General features: G+C 44.7%; 1 protein-coding gene across 3 annotated transcripts in view; it reads left to right on the plus strand.

Annotated features, from left to right (window-relative positions):
* The window catches only part of LOC133542623 (protein eva-1 homolog C), a 302,063-nt gene that overhangs the window by 125,636 nt on the left and 161,427 nt on the right, over window positions 1-15,000 (plus strand). For all 3 annotated transcript variants that reach the window (XM_061886903.1, XM_061886904.1, XM_061886906.1), the window contains one exon: window positions 7,363-7,515. In XM_061886903.1, coding sequence (XP_061742887.1) covers window positions 7,363-7,515 — 153 coding nt within the window. The remainder of the gene's footprint in view (window positions 1-7,362; window positions 7,516-15,000) is intronic.

A 15,000-nucleotide genomic window follows, 5' to 3' on the forward strand; every position in this document is an offset into this window, starting at 1 on the left:
AGCCAATGCCTAGATTAAAGTCTTAAAATATATATATATATATATATATGTATATATATATATATATATATATATATATTTGTTTTTTTTAAGACTTTAATCTACTCTAAAATATATATATATATATATAATATATATATATATATATACATATATATATATATATATATATATATATATATATATATATATATTTTTTTTTTTTTAAGACTTTAATCTAGGCGGTGGCTCTATATCAGTGGTCCCCAACCTTTTTGTATCCGCGGACCGGTCAACGCTTAATAATTTGTCCTGCGGCCCGGGGGAGGGGGGGGCAATCCTTTTTTTTTTTTTTTTCTTTGTCATGAAAAAGGGACGTTTTTGTCATAAAAAATGGAGGTTTTTGTGGTTGGTGCACTAATTGTAAGTGTATATTGTGTTTTTTTATGTTGATTTTATAAAAATAAAAAATAAAAATAAAAAATATATATATATATAAAAAATTTTTTAAATAAAAATAAATTAAAAATTATTTAGCGGCCCGGTACCAATCGCGGCCCGATGGTTGGGGACCACTGCTCTATAGTAAAAAAATATATTTAAAAACATTTTTTTAAGACTTTATGCTAGGTGGTGGCTCTATATATAAACAAACCCCATTTCAAACCCATATTAAAAAAAATATATATATATAATATAATATGTATATATATATATATATATATATTTTTTTTTTTTAAGACTTTAATTCAGGCGGTGGCTCTTTGTTGTTAAGGCGGCCGCCTTAACAACAAAGCGCTGCGGGAAACCCTGCCTTAGTAACTAGTATATCTTGCAAAAGTCCAGATTCCAACCATTGAAATATTTTGTATAGTTCAAGACTTACGGTCATTTGAACGCCACAATGGCGGCTACGGTTTCGATCTTAAAGATCTAAAAAAAAATGTTTGTGAATAAAAAAGTTGTGTCCTGAGCAAGACACTTCACCCTTGCTCCTGATGGGTGCTGGTTGGCGCCTTGCATGGCAGCTTCCTCCATCAGTGTGTGAATGTGTGTGTGAATGGGTAAATGTGGAAGTAGTGTCAAAGCGCTTTGAGTACCTTGAAGGTAGAAAAGCGCTATACAAGTACAACCCATTTATTATTTATTTAAGCCTAACGGGGCCTTAATTTGCCCATGTCTGAACTATGGAAAAAAGATGGGATGGATTCTCCCACTCGTCTTCATTCCAGCCACCAGTGGGAGAATTAAGCTTCTTCTCCTCCAATCAAATGCTGTTTGTTCACTGTCACTTAACCTATGACCGGTTAGGGTAGTAAAGAAAAGGCAGCATTGGAGGAGAAAATGTTAGAGAACCAGCATGCATCCATCACCAAAAGCCGTAACAAGCCATTCCGGTGAACTTTTTTCCTTGCATTCTTGTTCCACTCCCCACATGAATGCCGCTTGTTTTTATTCGCCGGCCAGTGGAGCTGCTCTGGTGGTCACAGGTCACCATGACTGGATGTGTGTTAGGAATGCATCTGCAGGGCTCTACTTGTCCACCTCGCAACTCTACCTCTGTGTGTTGACGCAGCGTGATGCCTTCAGGGTGCTGTTGCAACTTTATTAAGAGGGGAACACCTGACATTTTATTCTCCATTTTCATACTGCTATTTACAGTGGGGCAAAAAAGTATTTAGTCAGCCAGCGATTGTGCAAGTTCTCCCAATTAAAATGATGACAGAGGTCTGTAATTTTCATCATAGGTACACTTCAACTGTGAGAGACGGAATGTGGAAAAAAAAATCTAGGAATTTTAAAGAATTTATTCTCCTCTCTGAGCTGCAACCTTATCGTGGTAGAGGAGTTTGCGTGTCCCAATGATCCTAGGAGCTATGTTGTCCGGGGGCATAAAGCCCCCTGGTAGGGTCTCCCAAGGCAAACAGGTTCTAGGTGAGGGATCAGACAAAGAGCAGCTCGAAGACCTTTATGAAGAAGAAACATCATGGACCCAGATTTCCCTCGCCCGGACGCGGGTCACTGGGGCCCCCCTCTGGAGCCAGGCCCGGAGGTGGGGCACGATGGCGAGCGCCTGGTGGCCGGGCCTGTTCCCATGGGGCCCGGCCGGGCACAGCCCGAAGAGGCAACGTGGGTCACCCCTCCAATGGGCTCACCACCCATAGCAGGGGCCATAGAGGTCGGGTGCATTGTGAGCTGGGCGACAGCCGAAGGCAGGGCACTTGGCGGTCCGATCCTCGGCTACAGAAGCTAGCTCTTGGGACGTGGAACGTCACGTCACTGGGGGGGAAAGAGCCTGAGCTAGTGCGCGAAGTCGAGAAATTCCGGCTGGATATAGTCGGACTCACTTCGACGCACAGCAAGGGCTCTGGAACCACTTCTCTCGAGAGGGATTGGACCCTCTTCCACTCTGGCGTTGCCGGCAGTGAGAGGCGACGGGCTGGGGTGGCAATTCTTGTTTCCCCCCGGCTCAAAGCCTGTACGTTGGAGTTCAACCCGGTGGACGAAAGGGTAGCCTCCCTCCGCCTTCGGGTGGGGGGACGGGTCCTGACTGTTGTTTGTGCTTATGCACCAAACAGCAGTTCAGAGTACCCACCCTTTTTGGGAACGCTCGAGGGAGTACTGGAAAGTGCTCCCCCGGGTGATTCCCTTGTCCTACTGGGAGACTTCAACGCTCACGTTGGCAACGACAGTGAAACCTGGAGAGGCGTGATTGGGAAGAATGGCCGCCCGGATCTGAACCCGAGTGGTGTTTTGTTATTGGACTTTTGTGCTCGTCACGGATTGTCCATAACAAACACCATGTTCAAGCATAAGGGTGTCCATATGTGCCCATGGCACCAGGACACCCTAGGCCGCAGTTCCATGATCGACTTTGTAGTTGTGTCATCGGATTTGCGGCCTCATGTTATGGACACTCGGGTGAAGAGAGGGGCGGAGCTTTCTACCGATCACCACCTGGTGGTGAGTTGGCTGCGATGGTGGGGGAGGATGCCGGACAGACCTGGGAGGCCCAAACGCATTGTGAGGGTCTGCTGGGAACGTCTGGCAGAGTCTCCTGTCAGACAAAGTTTCAATTCCCACCTCCGGAAGAACTTTGAACATGTCACGAGGGAGGTGCTGGACATTGAGTCCGAGTGGACCATGTTCCGCACCTCTATTGTCGAGGCGGCAGATCGGAGCTGTGGCCGCAAGGTAGTTGGTGCCTGTCGGGGCGGCAATCCTAAAACCCCTTGGTGGACACCAGCGGTGAGGGATGCCGTCAAGCTGAAGAAGGAGTCCTATCGGGTCCTTTTGGCTCATAGGACTCCGGAGGCAGTGGACAGGTACCGACAGGCCAAGCGGTGTGCAGCTTCAGCGGTCGCGGAGGCAAAAACTCGGACATGGGAAGAGTTCGGGGAAGCCATGGAAAACGACTTCCGGACGGCTTCGAAGCGATTCTGGACCACCGTCCGCCGCCTCAGGAAGGGGAAACAGTGCACTATCAACACCGTGTATGGTGCGGATGGTGTTCTGCTGACCTCGACTGCGGATGTTGTGGATAGGTGGAAGGAATACTTCGAAGACCTCCTCAATCCCACCAACACGTCTTCCTATGAAGAAGCAGTGCCTGGGGAATCTGTGGTGGACTCACCTATTTCTGGGGCTGAGGTCGCTGAGGTAGTTAAAAAGCTCCTCGGTGGCAAGGCCCCAGGGGTGGACGAGATCCGCCCGGAGTTCCTTAAGGCTCTGGATGCTGTGGGGCTGTCTTGGTTGACAAGACTTTGCAGCATCGCGTGGACATCGGGGGCGGTACCTCTGGATTGGCAGACCGGGGTGGTGGTTCCTCTCTTTAAGAAGGGGGACCGGAGGGTGTGTTCCAACTATCGTGGGATCACACTCCTCAGCCTTCCCGTTAAGGTTTATTCAGGTGTACTGGAGAGGAGGCTACGTCGGATAGTCGAACCTCGGATTCAGGAGGAACAGTGTGGTTTTCGTCCTGGTCGTGGAACTGTGGACCAGCTCTATACTCTCGGCAGGGTTCTTGAGGGTGCATGGGAGTTTGCCCAACCAGTCTACATGTGCTTTGTGGACTTGGAGAAGGCATTCGACCGTGTCCCTCGGGAAGTCCTGTGGGGAGTGCTCAGAGAGTATGGGGTATCGGACTGTCTTATTGTGGCGGTCCGTTCCCTGTACGATCAGTGCCAGAGCTTGGTCCGCATTGCAGGCAGTAAGTCGAACACATTTCCAGTGAGGGTTGGACTCCGCCAAGGCTGTCCTTTGTCACCGATTCTGTTCATAACTTTTATGGACAGAATTTCTAGGCGCAGTCAAGGCGTTGAGGGGTTCCGGTTTGGTAACCGCAGGATTAGGTCTCTGCTTTTTGCAGATGATGTGGTCCTGATGGCTTCATCTGACCGGGATCTTCAGCTCTCGCTGGATCGGTTCGCAGCCGAGTGTGAAGCGACCGGAATGAGAATCAGCACCTCCAAGTCCGAGTCCATGGTTCTCGCCCGGAAAAGGGTGGAGTGCCATCTCCGGGTTGGGGAGGAGACCCTGCCCCAAGTGGAGGAGTTCAAGTACCTAGGAGTCTTGTTCACGAGTGAGGGAAGAGTGGATCGTGAGATCGACAGGCGGATCGGTGCGGCGTCTTCAGTAATGCGGACGTTGTACCGGTCCGTTGTGGTGAAGAAGGAGCTGAGCCGGAAGGCAAAGCTCTCAATTTACCGGTCGATCTACGTTCCCATCCTCACCTATGGTCATGAGCTTTGGGTCATGACCGAAAGGATAAGATCACGGGTACAAGCGGCCGAAATGAGTTTCCTCCGCCGTGTGGCGGGGCTCTCCCTTAGAGATAGGGTGAGAAGCTCTGCCATCCGGGAGGAACTCAAAGTAAAGCCGCTGCTCCTTCACATCGAGAGGAGCCAGATGAGGTGGTTCGGGCATCTGGTCAGGATGCCACCCGAACGCCTCCCTAGGGAGGTGTTTAGGGCACGTCCAACCGGTAGGAGGCCACGGGGAAGACCCAGGACACGTTGGGAAGACTATGTCTCCCGGCTGGCCTGGGAACGCCTCGGGATCCCCCGGGAAGAGCTAAACGAAGTGGCTGGGGAGAGGGAAGTCTGGGTTTCCCTGCTTAGGCTGTTGCCCCCGCGACCCGACCTCGGATAAGCGGAAGATGATGGATGGATGGATATTTGTAAATTATGGTGGAAAATAAGTATTTGGTCAACCATTCAAAGCTCTCACTGATGGAAGGAGGTTTTGGCTCAAAATCTCACGATACATGCCCCCATTCATTCTTTCCTTAACACAGATCAATCGTCCTGTCCCCTTAGCAGAAAAACAGCCCCAAAGCATGATGTTTCCACCCCCATGCTTCACAGTAGGTATGGTGTTCTTGGGATGCAACTCAGTATTCTTCTTCCTCCAAACACGACGAGTTGAGTTTATACCAAAAAGTTCTATTTTGGTATGACATTCTCCCATGTCCTCTCTGGCAAACCTCAGACGGGCCTGGACATGCACTGGCTTAAGCAGGGGGTACACGTCTGGCACTGCAGGATTTGATTCCCTGTCGGCGTAGTGTGTTACTGATGGTAACTTTTGTAACTTTAGTTCCAGCTCTCTGCAGGTCATTCACCAGGTCCCCCCATGTGGTTCTGGGATTTTTGCTCACCGTTCTCATGATCAATTTAACCCCACGGCATGAGATCTTGCGTGGAGCCCCAGATCGAGGGAGATTATCAGTGGTCTTGTATGTCTTCCATTTTCTGATAATTGCTCCCACAGTTGTTTATTTCACACCAAGCTGCTGGCCTGTTTTAGATTCACTCTCCCCAGTCTGGTGCAGGTCTACAATTCTTTTCCCGGTGTCTTTCGACAGCTCTTTGGTCTTGGCCAGGGGTGCCCATTACGTCGATCGCGAGCTACCAGTCGACCGCGGGGGGTGTGTCAGTCGATCTCCAGCCAGGCTTTTAAAAAAAATAGACCTAAAAATTAGTGATCATCAATCTTCACCAAGACGTCACTTAAATGACATTCACGGTACCGGAGGGTCTTGTGAGATGACGCTGGCTGCTGCAAGATCATTATTATTAAAATATGACCGAGAGGAAGGCGAGAAACACTTTTTATTTCAACAGAGTCTCGCGCCGTACCTTCCGTCAAAACTCTAAAGGCCGACTGCACATTTTCTATCTTCACAATAAAAGCCCTGCTTCATGCTGCCTGCGCTAACTAAATACAGAGTCTCGGAAAACTGGCGAGCACAAGCGATCCCTCAGAAAGCTGGCGTGCACATCACTTGTGCACGCCAGCTTTCCGAGACTCTTATTTTGTTAGCGCAGGCAGCATGAAGCAGGGCTTTTATTGTGAAGATAGGAAATGTGCAGTCTGCCTTTAGAGTTTTGACGGAAGGGACGGCGCGAAAGTCTGTTGAAATAAAAAGTGTTTCTCGCCTTCCTCTCTGTCATTTTTTCATAATAATGAACTGGCAGCAGCCAGCGTCATCTCACAAGACCCTCGGGTGCCGTGAATGTCAATCAAGCAAGCTACGGAATTTGCCGCCAATGTTATTCTTGTAAAGTGTATGGAAGCTGGATGAATTAGATCCCAAGAACCAACCACTTTCATGTGGTATTGTACAGAAAGGACAACTTTTTTTCCCCTCCATTTGAAAATGTGGGCATTATCATCATTACTGTCTGATTCCAATCAATGCAAGTCATCAGAATCAGGTAATACACCAACTTATATTCTTGTCTTCGTGATAGAAAGACATCTATATGTGTTACACATGCTTGTATTATCATTAAATACATTTAACTTGTTTACAAAAATGTCTCTTTCATAAATAAATAAATATAAATGATATATATAAATGAGGTAGATCCCCTCGAGTTGGTCAATTGAAAAGTAGCTCGCCTGCAGAAAAAGTGTGGGCACCCCTGGTCTTGGCCATAGTGGGGTTTGGAGTCTGACTGTTTGAAGCTGTGGACAGGTGTCTTTTATACAGATAACGAGTTCAAACAAGTGCCATTAATACAAATAACGAGTGGATTACAGAGAAGCTTCTTAAAGAAGAAGTTACAGGTCTGTGAGAGCCACAGATCTTCCTTGTTTGAAGTGACCAAATTCTTATTTTCCACCATAATTTACAAATAAATTCTTTAAAATTCCTACAATGGATTTTTTTTTTTCACATTCTGTGTACCTATGATGAAAATTACAGACCTCTGTCATCATTTTAAGTGGGAGAACTTGCACAATCGGTGGCTGAATAAATACTTTTTTGCCCCACTGTATTTATTTTTTGACACTGCAAACTAGTCGATGGTATTAGTAGCTGAGAGTGATTTAAGCACAGCTGTGGCAATTTTTCTAACACTCCCATCTTTTCAGATGAGTACAAGAGTAAAGTGGTGTGCGAGGAGGAGAGGATGAGGCTGAGCTGCAAACGAGGGATGCAGATCGCCGTTTACTCCGCCATGTTCGGCCGAACCCAACAAGGCGCCCTGGAGTGTCCGCTGTACCACTGGAGAGCGCCGCCTGTTGGTGAGCAACCATTGCACCTCTTCTGTCTTTGCCTGTTGAACATCATTCAACTATTTATTAGCTTTATTCCTCAAAAGTTTTGGATTATCAAGTATTATATTATCTTTAAACTGGACTATTTTTCAGAAATAAAATAAAACACTGGATCAGAACATAGTCCTGCAGTGCCACAATCCAAGTAATATGATTATGAATATTGCATATTTTTATGACATACTGGTGGTCCTCGTTTTACAATCTGTTTTGCAAAACCCAAAACCAGTGAAGTTGGCACGTTGTGTAAATGGTAAATAAAAACAGAATACAATGATTTGCAAAAAAATGTCAACCTATATTCAATTGAATAGACTGCAAGGACAAGATACTTAACCTAATTTTCTTTTAACTTCGAATTTTAAGGAAGCAAAGTTGGCCCAAACGCATTTTTACCACTGTGCTACATGGCCTTTCCTTTTAACAACACTCAGTAAATATTTGGGAACTGAGGAGGCCAATTTCTGAAGCTTTTCGGGTGGAATTCTTTCCCATTCTTGCTTGACAGTCCGAAGACGCCGTTGTGGTATTTTAGGCTTCATAATGCGCCACACATTTTCAGTGGGGGACAGGCCTGGACTACAGGCAGGCCAGTCTAGTACCCGCACTCTTTTACTACAAGTCAAGGCTGTTGTATGGCTTGGAATTGTCTTGCTGAAATAAGCAGGGGCGTCCATGATAACTTTGCTTGGATGGCAAATCTGTATGTACCTTTCAGCATTAATGGTGCCTTCACAGATGTGTAAGTTACCCATGCCTTGGGCACTAATACACCCCCATACCATCACAGATGCTGGCTTTTGAACTGTGCGCCTATAACAGTCCGGATGGTTCTTTTCCTCATTGGTCCGGAGTACATATTGTCCGCATTGTCCGAAAATAATTTGAAATGTAAACTCATCAGCATACTTGCCAACATTGAGACCTCCGATCTCGGGAGGTGGGGGGGAGGGAAGGGTGTGGTCGGGGGTGTGGCGGAAGTCTGGTTGGGGGCGTGGTTGGGGCGGGGGGTGTGGTTAAGAGGGGAGGAGTATAATTCACCAACTTGAGTATTATATATATATATATATATATATATATATATATATATATATATATATATATATGTATTTATATATGTATATGTATGAAATACTTGACTTTCAGTGAATTCTAGCTATACATATTTATTATATATATAAATAAAATAAATAATTGAATTCCGACGGCACCTATCAAATACACAGTAATAAAAACACAGTTGTTCTACTAACTGTACTGTGCTTGCTGGTTACTAAAAAAAAAAAAAACACTTACCTTTCACTATTTGAGTAACCTTTGTTCTGCCGTTTGCGTACTGGCAAGCGATCTCCCAATCCGGGAACATATCCTTCCCGGATTTGTTGTACACATCCGCAAATGAAAAAGGGAAGTTGCTTCCAGCTATCAGCATAGCCATCTTTGTCTCAGCATAAGTTACACCATCGGGTCTCCATTTTGCAAGGACGCTTTGTGTTTCGCTGACCGTTCATGACTGAGTATATCCGTTCACCGTGTTCAATGGAGAATTCTGCTCTATATAATTTACAGGTAACATACCCCTGCCCCTTCAAACTTTCCTGGATAAACTGAAATTCTTGTTTCCATTAGTTTTGGAACTTGCAAGCGTATTTTTTTCATTTTGCTCGTCGACGGCGTAATATATTGGGTTGGAGTCAATAACCAGGCGACGTGATGAAGTTACGTCTCTCTACTGTGGGCTTCAGAACAGACTCCCTAATGCATATGTTCCTTGACTGCACTTAAATGTAGAATATATGTTGAATATATTTATATTATTCATATATTATATATATCCATCCATCCATTTCCTACCGCGTATTCCCTTTAGGGTTGCGGGGGGCGCTGGTGCCTATCTCAGCTACAATCGGGTGGAAGGCCGAGTACACCTCATCGCAGTATTATATATATATATACTATATTATGTATATTATCCATTATCCATCCATATTATGTTATTTATTATTATCAGTGTTTATTGTGAGCGAACTGTGGTGCTGAATTTCCCCCCCGGGATCAATAAAGTACATTCTATTATATTCAATGTACAGTAGATGGCAGTATTGTCCTGTTTAAGAGAGTCACAACATTGCTGAGTCAGGCCCGCATGGAGCTGGAGAGGGCGTGGCCTCCAGCTACGCCTACATTTCGGGAGATTTTCGGGAGAAAATTTGTCCCGGAGGTTTTCGGGAGAGGCGCTGAATTTCGGCAGTCTCCCGGAAAATCCGGGAGGGTTGGCAAGTACGCTCATCAGACCAAAGAACCCTTTTGCAGTTTGCATCAGTCCATCTTAGATGAGCTCGGGCCCAGCGAAACCGGCGGAATTTCTGGGTGTTGTTGATAACTGGCTTTCGCTTTGCATAGTTTTAACTTGCACTTACAGATGTAGCGGCTAACTGTAGTTACTGACAGTAGTTTTCTGATGTGTTCCTGAGTCCATGTGGTGATATCATTTACACACCGATGTCGCTTTATAATGCAGTACCCCCTGTGGGGTCGAAGGTCCGTAATATCATCACTTATGTGATTTCTCCAGATTCTCTGAACCTGTTGATGATATTACGGACCGTAAATGGTGAAATCCCTAAATCCCTTTCAATAGCTCGTTGAGAAATGTTGTTAAACTGTTGGACAATTTGCTCACGCATTTGTTCACAAAGTGGTGACCCTCACCCCGTCTTTGGTTGTGAATGACTGGACATTTCATGGCACCGGACCTGTTCACAATTAGCCTGTTCCAAATAAGTGTTTGATGAGCGTTCCTCGATTTTCTCAGTCTTTTTTGCCACTTGTGCCAGCTTTTTGGAAACATGTCGCAGGCATCAAATTCCAAATGAGCTAATATTTGCAAAAAATAACAAAGTTTACCAGTTCAAAGGTTAAATATATTGTCTTTGCAGTCTATTTAATTCAATATAAGTTGAAAAAACATTTGCAAATCATTTTATTCTGTTTTTATTTACCATTTATACAACGTGCCAGCTTTACTGGTTTTGAGTTTTGTACATAATGAGGTGAAAACACAATGTGTTGTTAAAATACACCACACTGATAGCTCATCATACTTACCTTTTATTTTATTTTATTCATGAGTTTGGGTGTAAAAGACTAACTACAACATGATTTCTTGCATTTAAAGGAAAGGTAGTTCATGCAAATTAAATCTTTGCATGAAATGTCAATATATTTCCTTGTCCTGCAAATGTTCTGCATATTATTTGAGAGTTGAAGGAAGACCTGCCAGATATTTTCTCCAAGCAAAACATACCAGGTGTCATTAAGTGTCTGGCTGAGGAGGAAAAGCTCTTTCTTATTGATGACTCGTACGTGTCAGGGCTCGAACGTGTCTTCAACACAAATCCTACCAGGCTATTGGATCCTGAAAGTCTTTTTTTTTTGTTTCTGCAAACATGCATGATATTCCAAAAGTTTAGGCTTTTAAGGGAGATTTACAGTTTCCTCCAAAGGATTTGTGGCCTTGGAGGTGGAGCATGACACGCCTAGTCGGGGTTGATCAGCTCTTCAAAGCACACAATGATTTATCCTTTCAACCAGTTATTTCCTTGCTGGGCTCTAAAAGCATCCTGGGATACATAAAACCACACACACACACACACGTTGTGGGGGGGGGGGGGGTGGAGATTGGGGTTGGAATGTAGATCGGATGTCATCCTAAGAGCCGAGTTGTGCCGTAGAAAAGGGACAGGATTGGGTTCCTTTGAAAAAAATGGGACACCCAGATGTTTATGTGTATGATTCAACATTTGCATTGTTGTTTTGGTCGTTTTACAAAACCCAAAACCAGTGAAGTTGGCACGTTGTCTTAATGGTAAATAAAAACAGAATACAGTGATTTGCAAATCCTTTTCAACTTATATTCAATTGAAAAGACTGCAAAGTCAAGATATTTAACGTTCGAACTGGAAAACCTTGTTATTTTTTGCAAATACTTGCTCATTTGGAATTTGATGCTTGCTTGTTTTAAAAAATCTGGCACAAGTGGCAAAAAAAGACTGAGAAAATTGAGGAATGCTCATCAAACACTTATTTGGAACATCCCACAGGTGAACAGGCTGATTGGGAACAGGTGGGTGAAATGCTCCGTCGTTCACAAACAAGGACGGGGCGAGGGTCACCACTTTGTGATTAAATGCGTGAGCAAATCGTCAAACAGTTTAAGAACGACATTTCTCAACGAGCTATTGCAAGGGATTTTGGGATTTCACCATCTACGGTCCGTGATATCATCAAAAGGTTCAGAGAATCTGGCGAAAATCACTGCAAGGCCGAGAACCAACATGGACTGCCCGTAGCATTCGATTCCTCAGGCGGTACTGCATTAAAAAGCGACATCAGTGTTTAAAGGATATCACCAAACACACACACTTCAGTAACTACTGTTCGTAGCTACATCTGTAAGTGCAAGTTGAAACTCTACTATGCAAAGCGAAAGCCATTTATCAACAACACCCAGAAATGCCACCGGCTCTGGTGGGCCCGAGCTCATCAAGTAACGGAGTGATGCAAAGTGGAAAAGTGTTCTGTGGTCTGAGGAGTCCAGATTTCAAATTGTTTTTGGAAACTGTGAACATCATGTTCTCAGGAACAAAGAGGAAAAGAACCATCCAGATTGTTCTTGGCGCAAAGTTGAAAAGCAGCATCTTTGATGGTATGGGGGTGACTGATAATATCATCATATAAAATCATCAAAAGGTTCAGAGAATCTGGAGAAATCACTCCACATAAGCGGCATGGCCACAAACCAACATTGAATGACCGTGACCTTCGATCCCTCAGACGGCACTGTATCAAAAACCACATATCAAAAACCTTTAGAGACATCAATATCTAAAGGATATCACCACATGGGCTCAGTAACACTTCAGAAAACCACTGTCACTAAATATAGTTTGTCGCTACATCTGTAAGTGCAAGTTAAAGCTCTACTATGCAAAGTCAATCAATCAATCAATCAATCAATGTTTATTTATATAGCCCTAAATCACAAATGTCTCAAAGGACTGTACAAACCACTACGACTACGACATCCTCGGAAGAACCCACATAAGGGCAAGGAAAACTCACACCCAGTGGGACGCCAGTGACAATGATGACTATGAGAAACCTTGGAGAGGACCTCAAATGTGGAATACCCCCCCCCCCCCTCTAGGGGACCGAAAGCAATGGATGTCGAGCGGGTCTAACATGATACTGTGAAAGTTCAATCCATAGTGGATCCAACACAGCCGCGAGAGTTCAGTTCAAAGCGGATCCAAGACAGCAGCGAGAGTCCCGTCCACAGGAGACCATCTCAAGCGGAGTCGGATCAACAGCGTAGAGATGTCCCCAACCGATACACAGGCGAGCGGTCCATCCTGGGTCCCGACGAGCGGTCCATCCAGGGTCTCGACTCTGGACAGCCAGTACTTCATCCATGGTCATCGGACCGGACCCCCTCCACAAGGGAGGGGGGGACAGAGGAGAAAAAGAAAAGAAGCGGCAGATCAACTGGTCTAAAAAGGAGGTCTATTTAAAGGCTAGAGTTTACAAATGAGTTTTAAGGTGAGACTTAAAGTGAAAGCCATTTATCAACAACATCCAGAAACGTTGCCGGCTTCTCTAGGCCCGAGATCATCTAAGATGGACTGATGCAAAATTTAAAAGAGTTCTGTGGTCTGAAGAGTCCACATTTCAAATTGTTTTTGGAAATATTCGACATTGTGTCATCCGGACCAAAGGGGAAGCGAACCATCCAAACTGTTATCGACGCAAAGTTGAAAAGCCAGCATCTGTGATGGTATGGGGGTGCATTAGTGCCCAAGGCATGGGTAACTTCCACATCTGTGAAGGCACCATAAATGCTGAAAGGTACATACAGGTTTTGGTGCAACATATGTTGCCATCCAAGCAACGTTATCATGGACGCCCCTGCTTATTTCAGCAAGACAATACCAAACTACATTCTGTATATGTTACAACAGCGTGGCTTCATAGTAAAAAAGTGTGGGTACTCGAATGGCCTGCCTGTAGTCCAGACCAGTGGTCCCCAACCTTTTTGTATCCGCGGACTGGTCAACGCTTAATAATTTGTCCCGCGGCCCGGGGGGTTTCGGGGGGGGGTCCTTTTTTTTTTCTTCTTTGTCATGAAAAGGGGATGTTTTTGTCATGAATAAGGCAGTTTTTTGTGGTTGGTGCACTATTTGTAAGTGTATATTGTGTTTTTATGTTGATTTAATAAAACAATATAAAAATAAAATTTAAAATTTTTTTTTTTTTTTAATAAAAAAATATTCTGTGGCCCGGGACCAATCGGGCCACGGCCCGGTGGTTGGGGACCACTGGTCCAGACCATCGAAAACGTGTGGTGCATTATGAAGCCTAAAATACCACAACAGAGACTTCGGACTCCTAAACAACTTAAGCTGTACATCAAGCAAGAATGGGAAAGAATTCTACCTGAAAAGCTTAAAAAAAATTGGTCTCCTCAGTTCCCGAAAGTTTACTGAGTGTTGTTAAAAGGAAAGGCCATGTAACACAGTGGTAAAAATTCCCCTGTTGCTGCCATTAAATTGTATATTAATGATTATTTATAAAAATAAAAGTAAAACATTTCTTAGTTCGTACATTAAATATATCGTCTCTGCAGTCTATTCAATTGAATACAAGCAAATCATTGTATTCTGTTTTTATCCAACATTTACACAACGTGCCAACTTCACTGGTTTCGGAATTCAAACAATGGCGTTCAAAACGCATTGAATGTGGGTGAATATGTGTGTGGCCCTTCTACGGAACATACTTCAAAAGGCCAGCACTGGCATCATATCACATGGTAATTAGAGACAAATATACAGTACAGAATCCAGTGCAGGGTAGCAGGTGGCTGAAGGGTGACTGACAGTTGGGGGGGCTGGGGGGGTCTGATATCTGGTTTCAAGCTCACAGTTAAATACAGCAACTGGGTTGAGGTGAACTCTACTGTTACAGTTGTACAAAGGCCAGATTAGATACAGGGAGCTGCATTGTTAGCTGTCAAATGGCATTAGTATTGTGTGTGGGGTTACAATACACATGCAAACGCCATGATTTTCTACCCCACACACACACACACACACACACACACACACACACACACACACCGTTCCAGACCGTCGAGTGGGATTCCCCCTGTCTTTAATGTGGCTCCCGTGTGACCAAGACCAGAAGGCGCAGGTGTCTGGTGTGACGGACCCAAACTACTAATTATCTTTCAAAAACCGACTTCCTATTGGTTTTTCTAACCTCGTGGCCCGAGACGTCGTGATGTGTTTTCCAGTGTCCAAACACAAGTTTAAACCAAGAAGTTCCCTGTAGGAACTTTGTAAAACTACCTATTTTGGTATCGTATAAGTATGTAGTTTATACAGTGGGGCG

This window comes from Nerophis ophidion, linkage group LG24 (genome assembly GCF_033978795.1).
Source record: "Nerophis ophidion isolate RoL-2023_Sa linkage group LG24, RoL_Noph_v1.0, whole genome shotgun sequence".
NCBI lineage: Eukaryota > Metazoa > Chordata > Actinopteri > Syngnathiformes > Syngnathidae > Nerophis > Nerophis ophidion.